The 18,342-nt window shown below is 39.9% G+C and overlaps 2 protein-coding genes across 3 annotated transcripts in view; one reads left to right on the top strand and one right to left on the bottom strand.

Annotated features, from left to right (window-relative positions):
* tmem132e (transmembrane protein 132E) overlaps nucleotides 1–18,342 on the bottom strand; it is a 447,998-nt gene that overhangs the window by 429,293 nt on the left and 363 nt on the right. The window lies entirely within an intron of this gene.
* On the top strand, nucleotides 1,109–17,508 carry dtx2 (deltex 2, E3 ubiquitin ligase). Of its 2 annotated transcripts, XM_037748001.1 has the most exons (9): nucleotides 1,109–1,729; nucleotides 3,824–4,415; nucleotides 6,267–6,325; nucleotides 8,903–9,160; nucleotides 11,382–11,449; nucleotides 11,676–11,843; nucleotides 13,350–13,511; nucleotides 15,121–15,210; nucleotides 16,017–17,508. In XM_037748001.1, exons 1-9 carry the CDS (start codon nucleotides 1,390–1,392, stop codon nucleotides 16,278–16,280), a joined length of 2,001 nt encoding a protein of 666 aa, XP_037603929.1. In that variant the 5' UTR covers nucleotides 1,109–1,389; the 3' UTR covers nucleotides 16,281–17,508. The 2 variants fall into 2 exon arrangements, with proteins under 2 accessions (XP_037603929.1, XP_037603930.1); XM_037748002.1 differs by lacking the exon at nucleotides 8,903–9,160 and having other exon boundaries at nucleotides 1,111–1,729.

The following is an 18,342-nucleotide window of genomic DNA, read 5'->3' as shown; positions in this document are numbered from 1 at the left end:
TTACCAGAATAAAGTCACAACTTTACGAGAAAAAAAGTCGTAATATTATGAGAATAAAGTCGTAATATAACGAGAATAAAGTCATAACTTTACAAGAAAAAAGTGGTAATATAACGAGAATAAAGTCATAATTTTACGAGAAAAAAAGTCGTAATATTATGAGAATAAAGTTGTAATATAACGAGAATAAAGTCATAACTTTACGAGAAAAAAAGTCGTAATATTACCAGAATAAAGTCACAACTTTACGAGAAAAAAAGTCGTAATATGAGAATAAAGTCATAACTTTACGAGAGAAAAAGTCGTTATATTATGAGAATAAAGTCGTAATATTATAAGAATAAATTCGTAATATAACGAGAATAAAGTCATAACTTTACGAGAAAAAAAGTCGTAATATTACCAGCAGAAAGTCACAACTTTACGAGAAAAAAGTCATAATATTATGAGAATAAAGTTGTAATATAATGAGAATAAAGTCAGAAGTTTACAAGAAAAAAAGTCGTAATATTACGAGAAGAAAGTCACAACTTTACGAGAAGAAAAAGTCGTAATATGAGAATAAAGTCATAACTTTACAAAAAAAAGTCGTAATATTATGAGAATAAAGTCGGAATATAACGAGAATAAAGTCATAACTTTACAAGAAAAAAGTGGTAATATAACGAGAATAAAGTCATAACTTTACGAGAAAAAAAGTCATAATATTACCAGAAAAAATTCATAACTTAACGAGAATAAAGTCGTAACCTTACGAGAATAAAGTCGTAATATTGTGAGAATAAATTCATAACTTTATGAGAAAAAAAGTCGTAATATTACCAGAATAAAGTCATAACTTAACGAGAATAAAGTCATAACTTAACGAGAATAAAAAAAAATAACTTGTAAAATTACTACTACAGTACTACTATACATATATACTAATGTTATGACTTTATTCTCATAATATTTATTCTCATAAAGTCCTATGGCAGACCCCTGCTATAGGATCATCCTTTGTTTATACAGTTTCTTTCATGGCATTTATACGTTTGACAACCTAAAAAAAAAAGTTCCCACAAACGTGCCTTGAATGTCTATTTTTCCCGGTGGTCCCTGAAGGCAGCGCTGCTGTCTGTCACTAAGCTAGCTAACGTTATCCTGCTAAAGCTGCTCTGAATCAGCTCCAGCTTTTGTCAACAACATGCATTTAAATGTAAACTACGGCAGTCTACCGCTTAATCTCTCCTCCTTAGCTTCTTCTAAAGCTTGTTAACAACATTCACCATGGGATCGTTTAACGAGCCGAGCTAGCAGACCGTTTTATTCCGTCGTTTAACAGCCAGATAGCTGAGAAGAAGGAGTTGTTGTTAGCTTAGCTTAAAGCTAGCTCTGGTTCTGGTGAATATGGCGATCGTGTCTGGCTCCTGTGCCCGGGTCAACGGCTCTAGAAACGGGCCATCAGTGTCAGCTACACCGTCTGGTTCTGTTGGACAGTCTCAGCCCATGATAGCGGTGTGGGAATGGCAGGATGATCTGGGCTACTGGCGGCCTTACAGCGGCCAGGTGAGCGGCCACATAGAGCGGTGTTTGTTGTTGTCACCGCGGGGCCAGAGAGGAGGAGGAGGACCAGGAGGACCAGGAGGACCAGCCGGCTCTACCAGCATCTGCCTCGGACAATCAGACCCCAGCCTGGCGCCTTATCTCATCGACATACCGAGCCTGAAGCAGTTCAGACAGGACACAGGTGAGATGTGCTTTAATACCTCCACATAACAGGCCAGGCCAACAGCTAGCTCCTTATAATAAAAAATATTATTATAAGTATAATATGTATTATATTATAATATTAATATTATTCATATTATTAATAATAATATTATTTAATATAATTATAATATTTATAATAAATAATATTATTATAAGTATAATATGTATTATATTATAATATTAATATTATTATTATTATTATTCATATTATTAATAATAATATTATTTAATATAATTATAATATTTATAATAAAAAATATTATTATAAGTATAATATGTATTATATTATAATTTTAATATAATTAGTATTATTAATATTATTTATTATTATTAATATAATTTAATATAATTATAATATTTATAATAAAAAATATTATTATAAGTATAATATGTATTATATTATAATTTTAATATTATTATTATTATTATTCATATTATTAATAATAATATTATTTAATATAATTATAATATTTATAATAAAAAATAATAATATAAGTATAATATGTATTATATTATAATGTTAATATAATTATTATTATTAATATTACTTATTATTATTAATATAATTATAATATTCATAATAAATAATAAATAATAATATAAAATGTTTTGTATCCATGCATGCACAATACCAAAAAATAAACTAAACACTACCTATTAAATAAATATCACACAATATAAATATCACACAATATCACATATATAATATGACTAAATAGAGACAAAATATGTAATAAGATATTAGTCCTGCAGTGGGGACATTTGCAGTGTACAGCAGCAAAGGGGATAATAATAATAATAATAATAATAATATTTAATTGCACTACAATTACTTTTTTATTAAAAAACAGATATATTTAAAATATTTTTGTATATATTGTTCATATATATATGTATATGCAGTTAAGATAATACGTGATATATATGTCCTTTAATAACTAGATACGACTTTAATAAATAGAATAGAATAGAAAGCTTTATTGTCATTGTATTAAATACAACAAGATTCACATTAACTCACACTCTGCCTTTTATTTACTCCTCTACTTCATGTTTTTTTTTTTTTTTACATTTATCCTTTGATATTGCAATATATTGTTATTTGTTTTTTATTTGTTTGTTTGTATTATTGACACAACAAACATTAATTACTTCTTTATTGTTTTCTTCCATTAACATGCATGTTCTTTTTAGATTAGAATAAAATAGAAAGCTTTATTGTCATTATTGTATTAAATACAACGAGATTCACAGTTACCACTTCTGGTCAGTGCTTTAAAACAACATACTTGACAAGACAAAACGAGGCAGATGAAACATATAACAGGTAAAACACACACACAGTTATAATAAGACAAATAAAACAGGTAAAGTAGATGTAATAAATCAATATAAACAGAAGGGTTACACTAGAAGTATAAAATATAAAGTAGGTGTAATAATAGGCTGCTGTACACTGCGGGACTAATAAAGGCATATCTGATCTTATCTCTTCTTGGAGCTCAGCTGATTTCGTGCTAACTAATGTGACAGAAGGGCAACAGAGCTAACAAATAACATTTTGTAATAACAAACGTGTAGCAGTCACAGTGCATGCAAATAATGTTAATACGTTTCAACTTTGTTTCGTACATTCTGGTGACCTTTAAAGAATGAAAATAGCCAAATTGAAAGTACACTGTAAAAGCATTGTAATGTTAAATAGGCCTACTTTTAATTTGACTTTTCTCAGGAAACAAAACTGAAGATTTTGCCCCTCTGGCATGAACTTGTGTGAATCTCTGGCGTAAACAATTATTCGTCAGTATTCATTCATTCATTAAGTTTTTTGCCCCTGCTTGAGTATTTATTTCTCTTAGTACCCTCCATTTCTCTCTCCGTCTCGCAATCACTAAAATCCCTGGTATAAGCTTGCACCGAGGCAAGTATCTCAACTGCGAGAACTGAGCTCTCTGTCTCTGTTATGGCCCCACTTGGGATTTTGGCTGAAAATGTGGATTTCTTTGTACGCTTGCATACTGTAGCTTTAATTTCGTGTATTAAATGACAATGTTTGTTTTTTTATTTTCAGGAAAGACGCGGTCAGTACGTCGGTCCCTGTTTGCTCAGTCCTCAGGCCTGGGCAGCGGTGTTTACTGGGAGTGGATCAACGATGAAGGAGGATGGACTCCGTACGAGACTCGAACCTCTATCCTTTTGGAGCACAGCTATCAGGCCCGCCAAGGCACGGCAGACTTGGGCCCGCACGGATACAATTACATAGTGGATCTCACGTCTCTGGCTCAAGTCAACAAAGCGACGGGCTTCAGACGGCAGGTCCGACGGCAGTGTAACCTCCCGTACCCGCTGGCGTCCGCCGGCCCCCCGGCCATCCCCTCGGGCCCTGCCTGCTCCTGCCAGCAGTGTTTGAGCAACAGCAGCACAGGACCCATGCCCAGCCGTTCACGACATTCCTTTTCATCAGGCAATCTGAACCGCCCCAGTCTTCAAGCGACAGGAAGGGCTGTAGCGGCTCACCCCACTTCTGTCTACTCGCCGTACCCCAGGAGACCCCTCTCTGTGGGGGGAATGTCCTGGGGCAGCCCCTGGCCTCCTCCTCCGCCTTCTGGTAGTCAACTGTCTGCACCGCTTCTGACCAGCTCTGCCAGTGCCAATGGGTTAAGGTTGGTATCTGATTTGTGTTTGCAGTGTAACGCAGTCAGTATAGAGCAGTAAAATGTCCCTACGGCTAAGTTAGCTGACCTGGGAGGGGTGCATGTCATGGGCACCTCTCCACCCTTCCCTTCCCCTTTCGTCTTTCCTGTCTGCCTCCACTTTGACCTATCTTGTAAAACAGGAATGACAAAAAGGTATCTGTAGCTCCAGCCCTGCTGTGGTATGTTTGTTTTGGCTCACTTCCTGTGACTCATGTCGGTGCAAAGAGTACTGAAGGAAAGTGATGAAACTTCGGTGTTTTTATTGTAGGGGTGGGGAAAAAATTGGTTCACCTATGTATCGCGATTTTGAAATAGATTTTTTTGATGCCAGATCTATATATTTGCTTCATTTGAGTCTATGTGGAGGTAAATAACATGTGCAGGGATTTTTGATTATGTTGCAGTTTGCTTTGGACCGTAGGTTAGCTGATGTCAGAAGGGCCTCATATTATCATAGACACATTTCCTCCTATTGTGTTACCATGTCCTCTTATTTAGCTGATAAGCGATAAATGAGGGTAAAACATCCACAGTGACTTTTAAGTTATTTAAATGTTGTGACACATGTAGGGCGGCTGTGGCTCAGAGAGTAGAGCAGGTCGAAAGGTCGGTGGTTCGATTTAGATTAGATCCTGATGGGCAAAGTTGGCACCTTAGCAGCCTCTGCCATCAGTGTATGAATGTGTGTGTGAATGGGTGAATGCTGACAGGTAGTGTAAAGCGCTTTGAGTGGTTGGAAGACTAAAAATGCTGATTTGTTGACTCCATCTTCTTAATTGTAAGGATTTGTTGCTTTTCCAAGGTTTACATTACATTGTAAATTTGATATTTGTGTGTTTTGGACTCCTTGTCAGACGCAAACAAGCAATTTGAAGACGTCACTTTGAGCTCTGGGAAACTGTGATGGCCACCTTCACGTTTGTTTGTTATTTTGTTGGCTAAACTGTTTATTGAATGAGTAATGAACAGAAAATAATTGTTCGTTTCAGCCCCAAAACTGGAGTAATCACACTGAGTGTCTCGTCTCTCCCACTCCTCTAAGTAGGTGTGGGGTAGGCAGGAGGACGCCAGGAATTAATATAATATAACATAATATGATATAATACACACACTTTTACATTCTTGTAAATAGATACTGATTCATAAATAGAAATAAGATAAATAAATACATAGTTTTAGATAGATAATAAATAGTTGACTATAATAGGCCTACATACACATTATAGAATAATATTTTCTCTGATTCTTCTCGGACATGTAAATACTATTACAGATCATGTTCATAATTTATGAACATATAATTTTCCATTTAAGAAAAGTTCCAAAAATATTTGTTTATGCTGTCAATTATAGTTCTTAGAAACAAAAGCTTAAATCAAACTTAAAAGAAAATTGGAATCGGCCCGACCAACAATCAATGTATTTTCTGTGAAGGCTGTTTCAGCACAGTAAGCAGATTTGTTGGGGGCATATTCATCAATATATTGGGTGTTGAGTCACGCTCCCTAGTTGCGTTATGCACATGCAATCAATGTGAAGTCGTTGTTAATCAATGTCAGAACCTCCTGGTTATTTACTGGCCAGTCTGACTGTGCTCACTTTTCAGCTCCTCAAGTAAATAAACCTTCACAGATCATTCAGAGTCATTCTTGTCTTGATCCGGTGCCAGAGCTATTCCTGATGTCACCGTACTTAAATGTTCTAATTCTGTGAAGTGGGTTGGAAACTGCAAAAGTCTTTTGTTTTGTTCTTCCTGCTCGGTTCATTGTTGCTGTTTTCACTGACTGCATGTCACTGTCCTTGTTTCCTGTCCTGCAGTGTTCCTTCCATCTCTGTGCAGCTGAATGGATCCACCAGTGTGAGCTCTGCCCTGGCAGGTAAACGGGTCACTAACCATCCATCCTCCCCGACTGTTACCTCTTGCTCTTTTCTGCACCACACTTCTTCTGAGGTTTCATTCAGTAAAATGTTTATGTGCCTTTTCCTCTGCGTTTGTATTGTGAGTGTCAGTCTGTTTAGGAACAGCATGCCACAAAAGGCTGGAAGAAGGGGGTTAAAAAATAGAAAAAGAACACACCCTATCTTAATACTTGAAAAGTATTGTGGGGAAAACCTGTCACTTTTGTGTTTAAACCATCAGAGAGGCCTCTATCTAACAAGAAACAAGAAAACAGCCTCATTTTTAAGAGAGCCTACACAAGTTCCCACATGCTCTATAGAGCATCTGGCCCCGGATGCAAACGCATGATTAACTTCAGTTTTCAGTCTCTATCCCGAAGGACCGCTCCAACTCCAGACTCTGGTTTTTGTATGATGACTCAAGGAAACACAACATGATAGACGGGACTTCTTCTACTTCTACTAACAAATACATTACACCTCCATCAGTGGGAATATACATTCATTCAGATGATTTCAAATCATCGAATGTTGATGTAAAAATATATATCAGTTATACTAACTAACTATCCTATGATGGCAACAATGAGCCAGCAGGCTCTTGGCATCAACAGCAGCACGCAGTTATCATGACGAATGGACAGTTAAATGTGTTGCATGTGAGTTTATTGTGTGATACATTTTGTACCAGTTAAAAGGTACAGTGTGTAGGATTTGCCGACATCTAGTGGTGTGGTTGCAGATTGCAACCAACTGAGCACCTCTCTGCTCACTCCTCCCTTTCAAGACTGCGGTAACGTGACTAAACTAACTGAAAATGAATATATTAGCGAGATATCTTTAAAGGGGACATTACCCTATACACTATGAGGCTCTCAAATTTCATAATTGCTGTTGAATGTTCTACATTTTCAAATCCTAAGATACAGGACAAATGCATCAGTATTTGTATTTTGGCATTTTCCTCTCATCACATTTCTATCTATATCTATCTTCTATATTTCTAATATCTGACAAATAACTTCAGGTAGAGCTATTTGAAGAGCTAACACAGTTAATTCTGGAGTATTTTTTTGTGAAGCAGAATATTTATTAGCTCAAGATGATGGGCAACTGAAGTAAAAATAAAAGTAATTTTAATAGATGTATTCAACAGTGAAATAATAATGTATGTTAATTTATGCCTTTGAGTAAATCATGATAATACCATTGACTTAATCTGGTGCCATGAGACTGGATGCTGTATTCTTTGACATTATGATCACCTTATTACTGTCTGCGGCTTATTAACACTCGTATTTTATATTTGAAATAATTGCATACAGGGCCATTAGGATTGTCTTTTAGAATTTCACACCTGTAATTTAATTTCCATCTTTTAATACTGACGCATGGACGACATATTTAACACTTTGATTTTCCTGCAGTTGTGTCATTTAGAGTGCAGGCAATTTGTAATTGTCTTAAAATGGCAAAATTGACATGCAAAGTGAGTCGCTCCCTGCTGCTCACTTCTCAAATTATGACTTGTTTCTTGGCTGTGATAAGCCGACTGAATCAATACAACCAGCCTGGAGGGAACCGGTGGACCAGAACCTCATTAGTGAAACGCAGCGCACCATGACTACCATGAATCATTTAAAATGGAAGGTCAATCATGCGGTGTCTTCTCCAAATGTACAGTTTTAATCAGCATGAGTCAGAAATGAACTAGAGACCATGATGCGATGGGATCAAACCAGCTGCGACGCCAAATCAGGCCAAAGGCCTCTTCCCCACTTCCTACCCTTCTACTTCAAGCGCCCTTGCTCGGACCACGGCCGTCTTCAAACTCAGCCTTCATTTAGATCTCAACTACACACCTGTAAAGTTTTGTGAATGCATCTTGTACGTTTGTGACGCTACTTCAATTCTCACTTCATCAGTTTCAGGTGAGAATCTGGCTAAAGTGATCCTCCTATGTAACTTCACTTCACTTCATGTTCAACCTTTCATTTGATGTCCATTTCTTTTTTTTGCAGGGTACATAGTGTTGCTTTAGATGATTATATAAAATCTTAGATCTGCACCGCCTTGTCTGCATTGCCAAGGAAATGTGGTTGTCATCGTGTAAACCATTCGTCATAGTGTGCTGATTGATTGGTCTGACTTGCAGCTTCTGGGCATCATCAATTCTCAGTGGATCTTTTTCCAGCCTCCCTGAGATAACTTGTGGTTTTCACTAAACTCATGAGATTAATGCTGATGTTACAACACAAGTGCTGATTGAGAAAACCGCTTCAATCATTAATCAAAAAAGCAGAGACAGAAGGTTCATAGTCAACAAATACACCACATGTTAAACATGATCATGTGAAAGTCCTCGATGCTGATGTTCTGTGTGTGTGAATGAGGGACGCGGTGGAAACATCAGTTGCTGCTACATTTCTCATACCTTTGATTTGTTCCTTTCTACTCCTGCATATCTTCCACCTGCTCTCAACCCTCACCTGCTCCCACTCTGCCCCGCCCCATCCCGCCTCAACCCCACCCCACCCCACCCTACCCCGCTCCAGGCATGGCCTCCATTTTGATGTCAGCAGTTGGACTCGGCGTGCACTTCACCACTGCCCCCCTCCCTCAGCAGCAGCTACAGCAGCAGCAGCAGCAGCTACAACAGCAGCAGCAGCAGCAGCAGCAGCAGCAGCAGCAACCTGCTCCTTTCTCGCTTCCTCCTCCTCTCCTCCCCCCAGCCAGCAGGCCCAGCAAGCCCCACAGCAGCAGCAGCAGCAGCAGCAGTTCAGTTAGGAGAGCAAAGAGGCAGCACAGGAGAGGTAGCTACCGCGCCACCGGCCCTTCCTCCACCTCTTTCTCTCCATCTGTCACAGGCTTGAGGAACATTTCATCCTGCATCAACTCACTTTCATTTGTGTCCGTGTGTTTATAGGGAGTGTTCAGTTCACACTAATCCACTTTTGTGTTACGCCAAGGTCACACTGCAAGACTTTCAAAGTCGTCAGATCCCAGTACTGTTCACACTACGCAACTTGCTGTCTTTAAGTCGTTGTGGTTTTCACACTACATGACTGACCGGCGACAGGAGGTCACACACTACAAGATCTTTCACCAGGAGGAATCCCCGATGAAGTCTCCAAACTACGTTTTGTCACAAAAACACACACGACAAATACACATTAAATGACGCAATACCATACGCAAGACACATTGCGGTTTCCACACTCAGTTTTACTATTTATTCCTCTAGGTGCAACAACAACTTTGCAAATGTAACTCATACAGTAAGTTCCCATCGTCACAGGCGACGCCTCGTTCCCCTCAACCCGTGTCTCGCGCTCTCATTGGCTGTAGCTCGTGGCCCGGAGTCCCCCGACAGGTCCAGATATTTAGCATGCTAGACATCTGGAATGTTTCTGCGAGTGTCGGCAAGCGTCTCGGCTCGCGTCTTTGAGCAGCTCACACATGAGGGCCGATTTGCCTCTGACCTGGGGCTTTTGTCGTGGAGTAGAATATCAGGGCTGAAGTGGTGTAGTGTGAACTGGCTATTAGTTGAAAACAAAGTGCTGCAGCAACTGCTTTTTGTGCAACTGTCAATAAGGAGATAAGTCTGACCAATGTGCTCTAAACTGACTTTTGACTTCCTGACCTCTCTGCTGCTACCCCTCCCCTCCCTCCCCTCCGATTGTATTCCTGCCGTCGTCAATATCAGCTGCTTACCTTCCATAACATCCTGCTTCTCCTTGGTTATTTTACAACCTTCTAGCGTCTCCCCGACCGCCTCAACATAAAACTGCATATGCTATTGCCTTCACAGCCACCAGATCACCTCAAAGAGATATCCCAGGAGCCACTGCTGCAGTGTAGAGCTGCAACGATAAGTCAATTAATCGGCGGTGAATTAACTGGCAGCTATTTTGATAATTGATTAGTGATTTAAGTCATTTTTCCAAGCAAAAATGCCAAAGCTAGGGCTGTCCTAGTCGACTTATCGATTAGTTGATTGAGTTTCTCCACAAAGAATCACACAAAAGCAACACTTTAAATCTTGTGTTTACCAAAGATATGCTCAGAAGAATGAACAAAGCATAAAAAACGACTAATCAAGTTAAGAAGTGTTAAACCAAAACGACCGATTAGTCGCCTAATCGACTAAGAGGTGACAGCCCTAGCTCCGGCTTGTATCTCAACTACTGCAGTGCACTAAGCATCTAGCCAGCTTAAATCCACCTTTATACATATTGTGCATCATATTCAGTGTAAAACTTGGTGTATATTAAAGGGGGTTTACTCATAGAGAAGTTAATGCTGTTGGCCATAAAAAAACATCTCTGCTGATTTGCATTGGATTTGAAATATTAAGCTCCGCTTCACTGCTGCCTCTTTATTTCTGCCCGATTTTCTTTTTTCATCTCTGTATTGTCATCACCATAAATTACACCTCCTCCTTTTCCCTCCTCCACACTCACTGTCTGCCACTTTTAACTTGATTTCCTGCTCTTCAAATCAACAGGGGGCACGTCAGACACGAAAATAATTTAAAAAAAAAGGTGTTGATGTCTGGAAACTTATCAGGGAATTTATTTTGTTTCTTCTTATTTCTCAGCTGGGAGAAAATAGCCGACCTCCTAACCTCTCAAAATCCGGAATTAAATGGAGCTGTCTTGTGTGATAAACTCAAAAAGGCATTAAGTTAGCTTTCAGAAATGTGTTTCCTAAACAGACTTGACACTCACATGTGTGTGTATGTGAGAGAATATGGTAGATACGTGCACTAAGTGTCTGTATTCATCCTTCATGCTGCCCGTCACTGTATGGTTCATTCTGTCATGTGTTTGCATGTTCTGCATCCATTTCTGTGTATGTAGCAGACGCAGAAAGAGGAGAAATCCATAGCTTAGTATAGCTAGAATATCAATAAGAAAATAACTTCCTTAGTCTCATCTTTTTGTTCGTCACTTAGTTGGAATCACCGTTTTAGTGTCTGTCCTGTTGCAGCTCATTCACCACTCTGTGCTCTCTCTGTTCTCCCTCTTTCAGCCTCCGCTCAGAGACCTGAGGAGGTGATTCAGCGCTACATGGAGGTAGTCGCCGGAGTACAGGATGAGGTAAATATTTCATGGTCCTCCCCAGATGTCTGAAAACTAAAAAGGTTTATTTGTAGTCTTTTTCTACAGACAAATTATCAGTTTTTTAAGGCTCAATTGTTCAAGGTAAAGAGAGAGATTTCAACACAGCGTTTTGATAAATTGTTCATATGGCTGCAGGCTGTTCACGGCCTTTTTATTTAGTACTTATGACACTGAACACACATCCCCCCCGGGTCCCCCTCAGGACTGCATTATCTGCATGGATCAACTGTCCAACGCATCCGGCTACGAGACCCAGTCCACAGAGGAGGGAGGCCAGAGCATCCTGCCAGACGTTGTGGGGAAATTCATCAAATGTGGACACACCCTGCACATGCTCTGCATGCTGGCCATGTACAACAACGGAACAAAGGTACAGAGCTGCTATTGACTGCATGGAAACTTGGTGTTTTTTTAGGGCTGTCAATCGATTAAACTTAATCACGATTAATCGCATAACTGTCCATAGTTAATCGCAAATTAATCACACATTTTTTATCTGTTCAAAATGTACCTTAACGGGAGATTTGTCAAGTATTTAATACTCTTATCAACATGGGAGTGGGCAAATATGCTGCTTTATGCAAATGTATGTATATATTTATTATTGGAAATCAATTAACAACACAAAACAACGACAAATATTGTCCAGAAACCCTCACAGGTACTGCATTAAGCATAAAACAATATGCTCCAATCATAACATGGCAAACTGAAGCCCAACAGGCAACAACAGCTTTCAGTGTGTCAGTGTGCTGACTTGACTATGACTTGCCCCAAACTGCATGTGATTATCATAAAGTTGGCATGTCTGTAAAGGGGAGACTCGTGGGTACCCATAGAACCCATTTACATTCACTGATCTGGAGGTCAGAGGTCAAGGGACACCTTTGAAAATGGCCATGCCGGTTTTTCCACGCCAAAATTTAGCGTAAGTTTGGAGCGTTATTTAGCCTCCTTCACGACAATCTAGTATGACATTTCTTAGGTTTTCTAGTTTCATATGATACAAATATCTTCACTCTATCTCTAAAACTGAGCCCACTACAACCTAGAAATCACAAGTTGCGTTAATGCATTAATTTGACAGCCCTATTTTTTATTATTAAGAGGACAAATTGTTGGCAAAGTTACAGTGTGATGTAAAGCTGTTATATGTGACCTTAACAAAAGTTAAAGAGACATGATATTTAGTGTGATGGAGTTATTGTCTTGAAGGAATAGTTCGGCATTTGGGTGACAATAGAAGCTGTGTTTGGGACGCAGTAAATCACTATCGACGCATCCAAGGGACGCACCCTATTTAGTCCCTGATAATGCTACATTGTGAACAACAAATCCATGTTGGAATCAGCAGGAGAGCTAGTTAACGTGCAGGACTGTACTGCTTGCCGTTAACGTTAACTAGCTCTCATCCTGCCGATTTCAACACGGGAGGTGCCATTGATTTACATTATGATGCGTTCAGGCTCTATTCAGTAAAAATGAGTATTGGGTGAAGGTAAATTCTAACGTTATCATGATGTGTTCAAATGTAATCTTGTAAAATGTAGTTTTTGGTGAGAAACTTAAATAAATGTAATATGAAAAATGGTTGATAATAATGCAAGTACATGTGATTTGCAGTAAATGAGCTAAAACATGTATAAACAGTGGTATGGTCCTTTTTAAATGTGTGGCTCTTTTCCTGCCCTCAGTATGTGTTCTAGTGTTTATTGTGTTCTGTTGTCGGGGGATGTGCTGGTTGATGAGGCCAGAGGTACAGTGACTAGAACACAAAACAAAAGTCTCATCATTGGATCGATGACTATTTGATCAGCACTTAAACCAGGTTTCTATTGATCGTTTAAAAGGCTCTCTGGTTGTGTTTCCTCGTCAGGACGGCAGTCTGCAGTGCCCCTCGTGTAAGACAATCTACGGAGAGAAGACCGGCACCCAGCCCAAAGGCAAGATGGAAATTTACAGCATCGCCCAGTCGCTGCCAGGCCACCCAGACTGTGGCACCATCCACATCATCTACAGCATACCTCCTGGCTTACAGGTACGTCTGCACACTAAACTACCACTCTGCCAAGAATGGAAAGTAGAAATCCACCTCTTTATGTTACAGTCATTTTCTACCAGGGCTGCAAAATCACAGCTTGTACCTTAGTGTGTATTTTAGAGTTGGTTAGCTCTGAGTGTGTGTTTAGTTAGCACAGTTTAACCTACAGGAGCAGGGCTCAACAATAAGGATTACACAGGGTAAGTAAAATGCCATGTTGGGCTAGTAAATTTAGCAGTTCACTTGATGGATGATGGAAGTAGCTAAAGAGTGAAACATCTCACTTCCTTCTCATCTCTGTTGAGAGTTGCTCATGCGCATTACCAATGGGGGCACTTACGAGAAATTTGCGTACTTACACTTGCTATTTTGAGTACATAAATGCATTTACACTGAGAAGTATGGCAAATTGCAGTGCACACCATGTAACCTGATGTTGTACTCAAAAGGGTCAAAACGCTGAGTGTGGAACGTTGGGCACTTCTCACCCTCAACGGTCGCCTTCTTTACTACGCAGCGGAAGGGGAGGTGCCACCAATCTATTTCAAATTCGTGAAAATGGCGAGCGAGGAAGCTGCGATTGAAACGGCGAACACCGACCTCTACAAATTAAGATATACCTGTGTTTTTTTCACTAAGTACCGCTATACTGTAGTCAGATAGAAGCCATGATTGGGTTAATTTATCCGTCTGAATTGAATTACTGCCGATTCGGCGTGATGTCCGTGGCTGACTATCACCAAGCTTCTGGTGAGTGCACAGCAGTCGTGTGCGATTTGAGACCACACTACCGAAATCTACATACAGTGTACTATATGGAAGTTTACTAACGGAAGTATCCAAATTGAGACACAGTGAAAGTTTGTGAGCTGAAGGGTGAGCGAGCATTTCAATTCTCCTGGAAACAGTTTAGTTCGAGGACGTGGGGAAAACTCCAGATGAATTTACTTAAATAAAAGATTAAACATGACGATTAACTTTAGCTTTTTAACTTTACCTTTTTCTTTGTTATTTGATAATCATTAATATATGAAACTATTTGTATAGGGGCAAGTAAAAATTGACTCCTGGCAAGTCGATTTCTGACCCACTCGCCCGAAACTTTCCCAACAGGACTGGTCTTTTCACATCTTCGAAAAAAATCGTTTTTCCAAAAACAGGTGTTGCAAAAGGGAGCGTAATCTTATAACCAAGGTGGTCTTATGTGTGGGCCAATGTGGTACATTTGAAACACAGGTTTTAGAGGTGGAAGCTGGACATATGAAATGACTGGAGGCGAAACTGCAGTCTGGACGGAGGAATACGTTTCTTAACAGATGATGTTCAAGCTCCTCTGTCCCATCGTGTGTCCCACACAGTGACGCCCTCCTTTGTCACAGTCTTTTGGGAAAACACTAATTTCTTTCCGTGTCCTCCTGTAACAATGCGTGCAGATGAATTGCGGCGCGCTGATCTGAAGTTACAAGAACTTGAATCAGATTTGTATTGAGCTGTTTGTCTACAGTTGTCTCCTAATCACAGTTATTAGATTATTGTATTGTTCCAACTGGTATTAAACTTTATATCTAATGTCCTCCTCCTCCTCCTCTTCCTCCTCCACCACCAGGGCCCGGAGCATCCCAACCCAGGACAGCCGTACACCTGTAGAGGCTTCCCTCGCTTCTGTTTTCTACCGGACAACGACAAGGGCAGGAAGGTAAGAAGCAGCACATGTCACAACTGGGACTGAATCTACACTACAGACGCTCGCTTGTATACAGTGTTAACAGATCTCAGACATATACAGAGAGTATTCTGGCTCCACCTGCATCGAACCCCAGTGGTCAGCTACACCTCAATAAAGAAGAATATATTATAAAAGGTCCACACTATATTTACCACACAGGTCCAATCAATCAATACGTTGAGTCCCATCATTACTAGAGAACCAGAGTCAACCTGACACATCAGGTGACTCCAGCTCAGTACCAACATGAACACCAGACTGAGCTCAATGCTCCGTCAGGATTGTAGTGTTTCACTGTGATTAAATTAACAACGTTTTGTGCTCCTCATTATAAAGTTGTGTTGTTGCCATGGTGAATTAGCAGCTCATTTCCTGCTCGCTGGCAACGGCAGCTTCTATAAATAATCTCTGAGGTAATTCAGTAATGGAAAATTGGATTAGAATATTCCAGCTGTAGTTTATCTGTGCTTCCATCATCAGGAGTCCCCGGTGTGATGTTCCCCCTAGAACTGGGATTTGACACGCAGCTTCTCCGCAGTGCAGTAAACTGCAGGAGCCGTTCACTAGTTCAAGTCAGAAGAGCCTGAATATCTGTTGTGATTAACTGAAGTTACATAATCCCATTTCAGATTGTTAGTTTGTAGACTGAGTTAGACCTGTGCCTGTCTCTAAAGGCTCTAAATGGCTACAAATATCTATTTTACATTAGTAATACGCTTTGTTAGTTTTGAATTGGAGCTCCCTAACGTTCGCTCCTTGTCTCTCTATTGAAAAAGGTGCTAGAGCTGCTGAAGGTGGCGTGGATGCGACGCCTCATCTTCACCGTGGGAACGTCCAGCACCACCGGAGAGCCCGACACGGTGGTGTGGAACGGCATCCACCACAAAACCGAGATGATGTCCAACTTGTCGGGCCACGGCTACCCCGACCCCAACTATCTGGACAATGTTCTGTCGGAGTTGGCCTCTACGGGCGTGACAGAGGACTGCTTCAAACCTCCAGGAATCGGCGGAGGCGGCGGCGTTGGCGGTAGCAGCTAGGTCACAGCTCTGAGCTTCACACACTTCCACTCACTGATTAAAACCCACCTCTGTGGCCAGGTGGACCTTCTGCAACCTCTCTCTGTTCTTAAGTTAATCCAGCATCTGCCCAAACCTCATTGAGTGAGCGAACGGGGGAGAAGTGAGCTGAACAAAAGGTCTCTGGAAGAAACGCGACGTGGCTGTACGCTCCACTACATTCCTGCTCATCACATATTCCTGGAGACTGAAGTTCAGCGTGTGAGACTCCTCACACTCCGAGCCTCTTTTCAAACCTCCACAAACTGGAGATTGTGTTTTTACTTTGTTTGTTTTTTTGTGTTTCCATAAAGAGCCTCATCTGTATCCCCCTTGTCCAGTTGCCATGAAAATGGCAGCTCACATTGGGGATAGAAATCTCTCTCATTAAGCACTTTAGTTCTGACAGTGCATTTAGCTAACGTGTGATTTCCCGGTAAAGGGCAGTGAACTTTGTTTTGAAATTGGGAAGTTATGCAATTAAAAGTGTTTCTGCTGAAAAACCCTTTGTGTTAAGCACAAAGACAAAATGAAACTTCTAGTAGCAAAGTGAGTATATATTAGCCTATTTGATGAGAAGAGGAGAAACTGATGTAAATTTGAAAAAAAAAACATGAATGAAACAAAAAAATACTGTAAAAATGCCAGTCAAGGAGAATAAAGTTGTGTATTTTTGAACGTTTTAACACTACTTCTGATTTGACCATCTGTTGTGATATTTTACTCCCTAACCTAATTTGATAAGCAGATGTCTAATGCACTCACACGGTGATTCTTCATGTTTTGATTGCAGTAACTGTGCCCGCGGGCATTCTTCTGCAGGCATTGTTTTCGTCACTTAGTATGTTTCAGTTTGTGTGAAGGGACAAGGTTACGCCGTATATAGCTTGACGACCTCAAACCTTTTGTCCAAACAGATGGGAAGGACCGCTGAGATTAAAAAAAATAAAGAAAAAAAATTAAAAATGCTCCGGCTAAGAAAATTCTACAGAGTGACAATCAAGGTCATCGAACTCGTCTTGATTAAACAAGACACGTGAAGCCGCGGCGAGCATGTTAATGTTCCCGCCGGCTGCAAACTCACCTCCTGTATTCACATGCATTATTGTGCTCACAGTACTGCAGTACAGATGCTGAACTGAGTCTTGACATGTATACAAGCAAAACTGAAAACAAAAGTCTCTGCAATAAAGAAATAAGGCAAAATGAATCCTGACTCGGTCTCTGACTTGAGTTTTGTCTGACTGATGCAGTTAGTTTATTTCTTTAACCCTCTGAGATCCACAATAGAGCTGTTTTTGTCTTTTTTTAGGGGAGTGCAGGGGGTGTTTAGGGGGAGATAGCAGGTCAGCAGTAGATGTCACATAGAAGTGGTGTATATCATCTGAAAGCTGAGAACCTGAAGATTAATTTGAGATGCTGCTCAGCACTGAGTGTCAAGTTGTTCTAGTCATAAATCAGAAATAAACAAATTAATTGTAAGTGTATAAGGGTTTAGAACATTATGATAGAAGTATATGATGGTCATCTTCATGCTCTATTATGTCTCATAAGTTGTTGCAGCAATTTTTGGGTTGATATCATTTGTTACACAGATTTGGTGCTAAATTTAACAATTTTTTACCACTCAAGAATGAATAAAAATGATCAATAATCCCTCCAAAATAACACATTAAGACACCAAGACCTTGAGGAACACCAGAGAAAAAGCCATGCTGTGATTTGGGATCAAACACTTTTGACATTTTGAAGTTTCTGCAAGAATTGCATTTTTCGGTGATTGGATGGCGAGAACATCTGTTCTGGTTAACTACTCAGAAACCCCATTATTGTCAATCTAGCTAGGAAAGCCATCCATCCTCTGAATGCTCTAGGTCTCTAGTTTGTGGCTGTAAAGTTTCATGAGGCTGTGATTATCCTAGAGGTCACCACAGGTCATTTTATACAAGGAGGTCAAATTAAAAAAAATGGTCTCACTATAATGAAATGTCTCCTATGGGGACTAACATCATCACACATGAATACAGTTGGGCTCATTGGATCC

The sequence above is a fragment of the Sebastes umbrosus genome, chromosome 17 (assembly GCF_015220745.1).
Source record: "Sebastes umbrosus isolate fSebUmb1 chromosome 17, fSebUmb1.pri, whole genome shotgun sequence".
In the NCBI taxonomy this organism is placed as follows: Eukaryota; Metazoa; Chordata; class Actinopteri; order Perciformes; family Sebastidae; genus Sebastes; species Sebastes umbrosus.
Note: the sequence above shows the minus strand (reverse complement) of the source record. Positions and strands in the feature narration are given on the sequence as shown.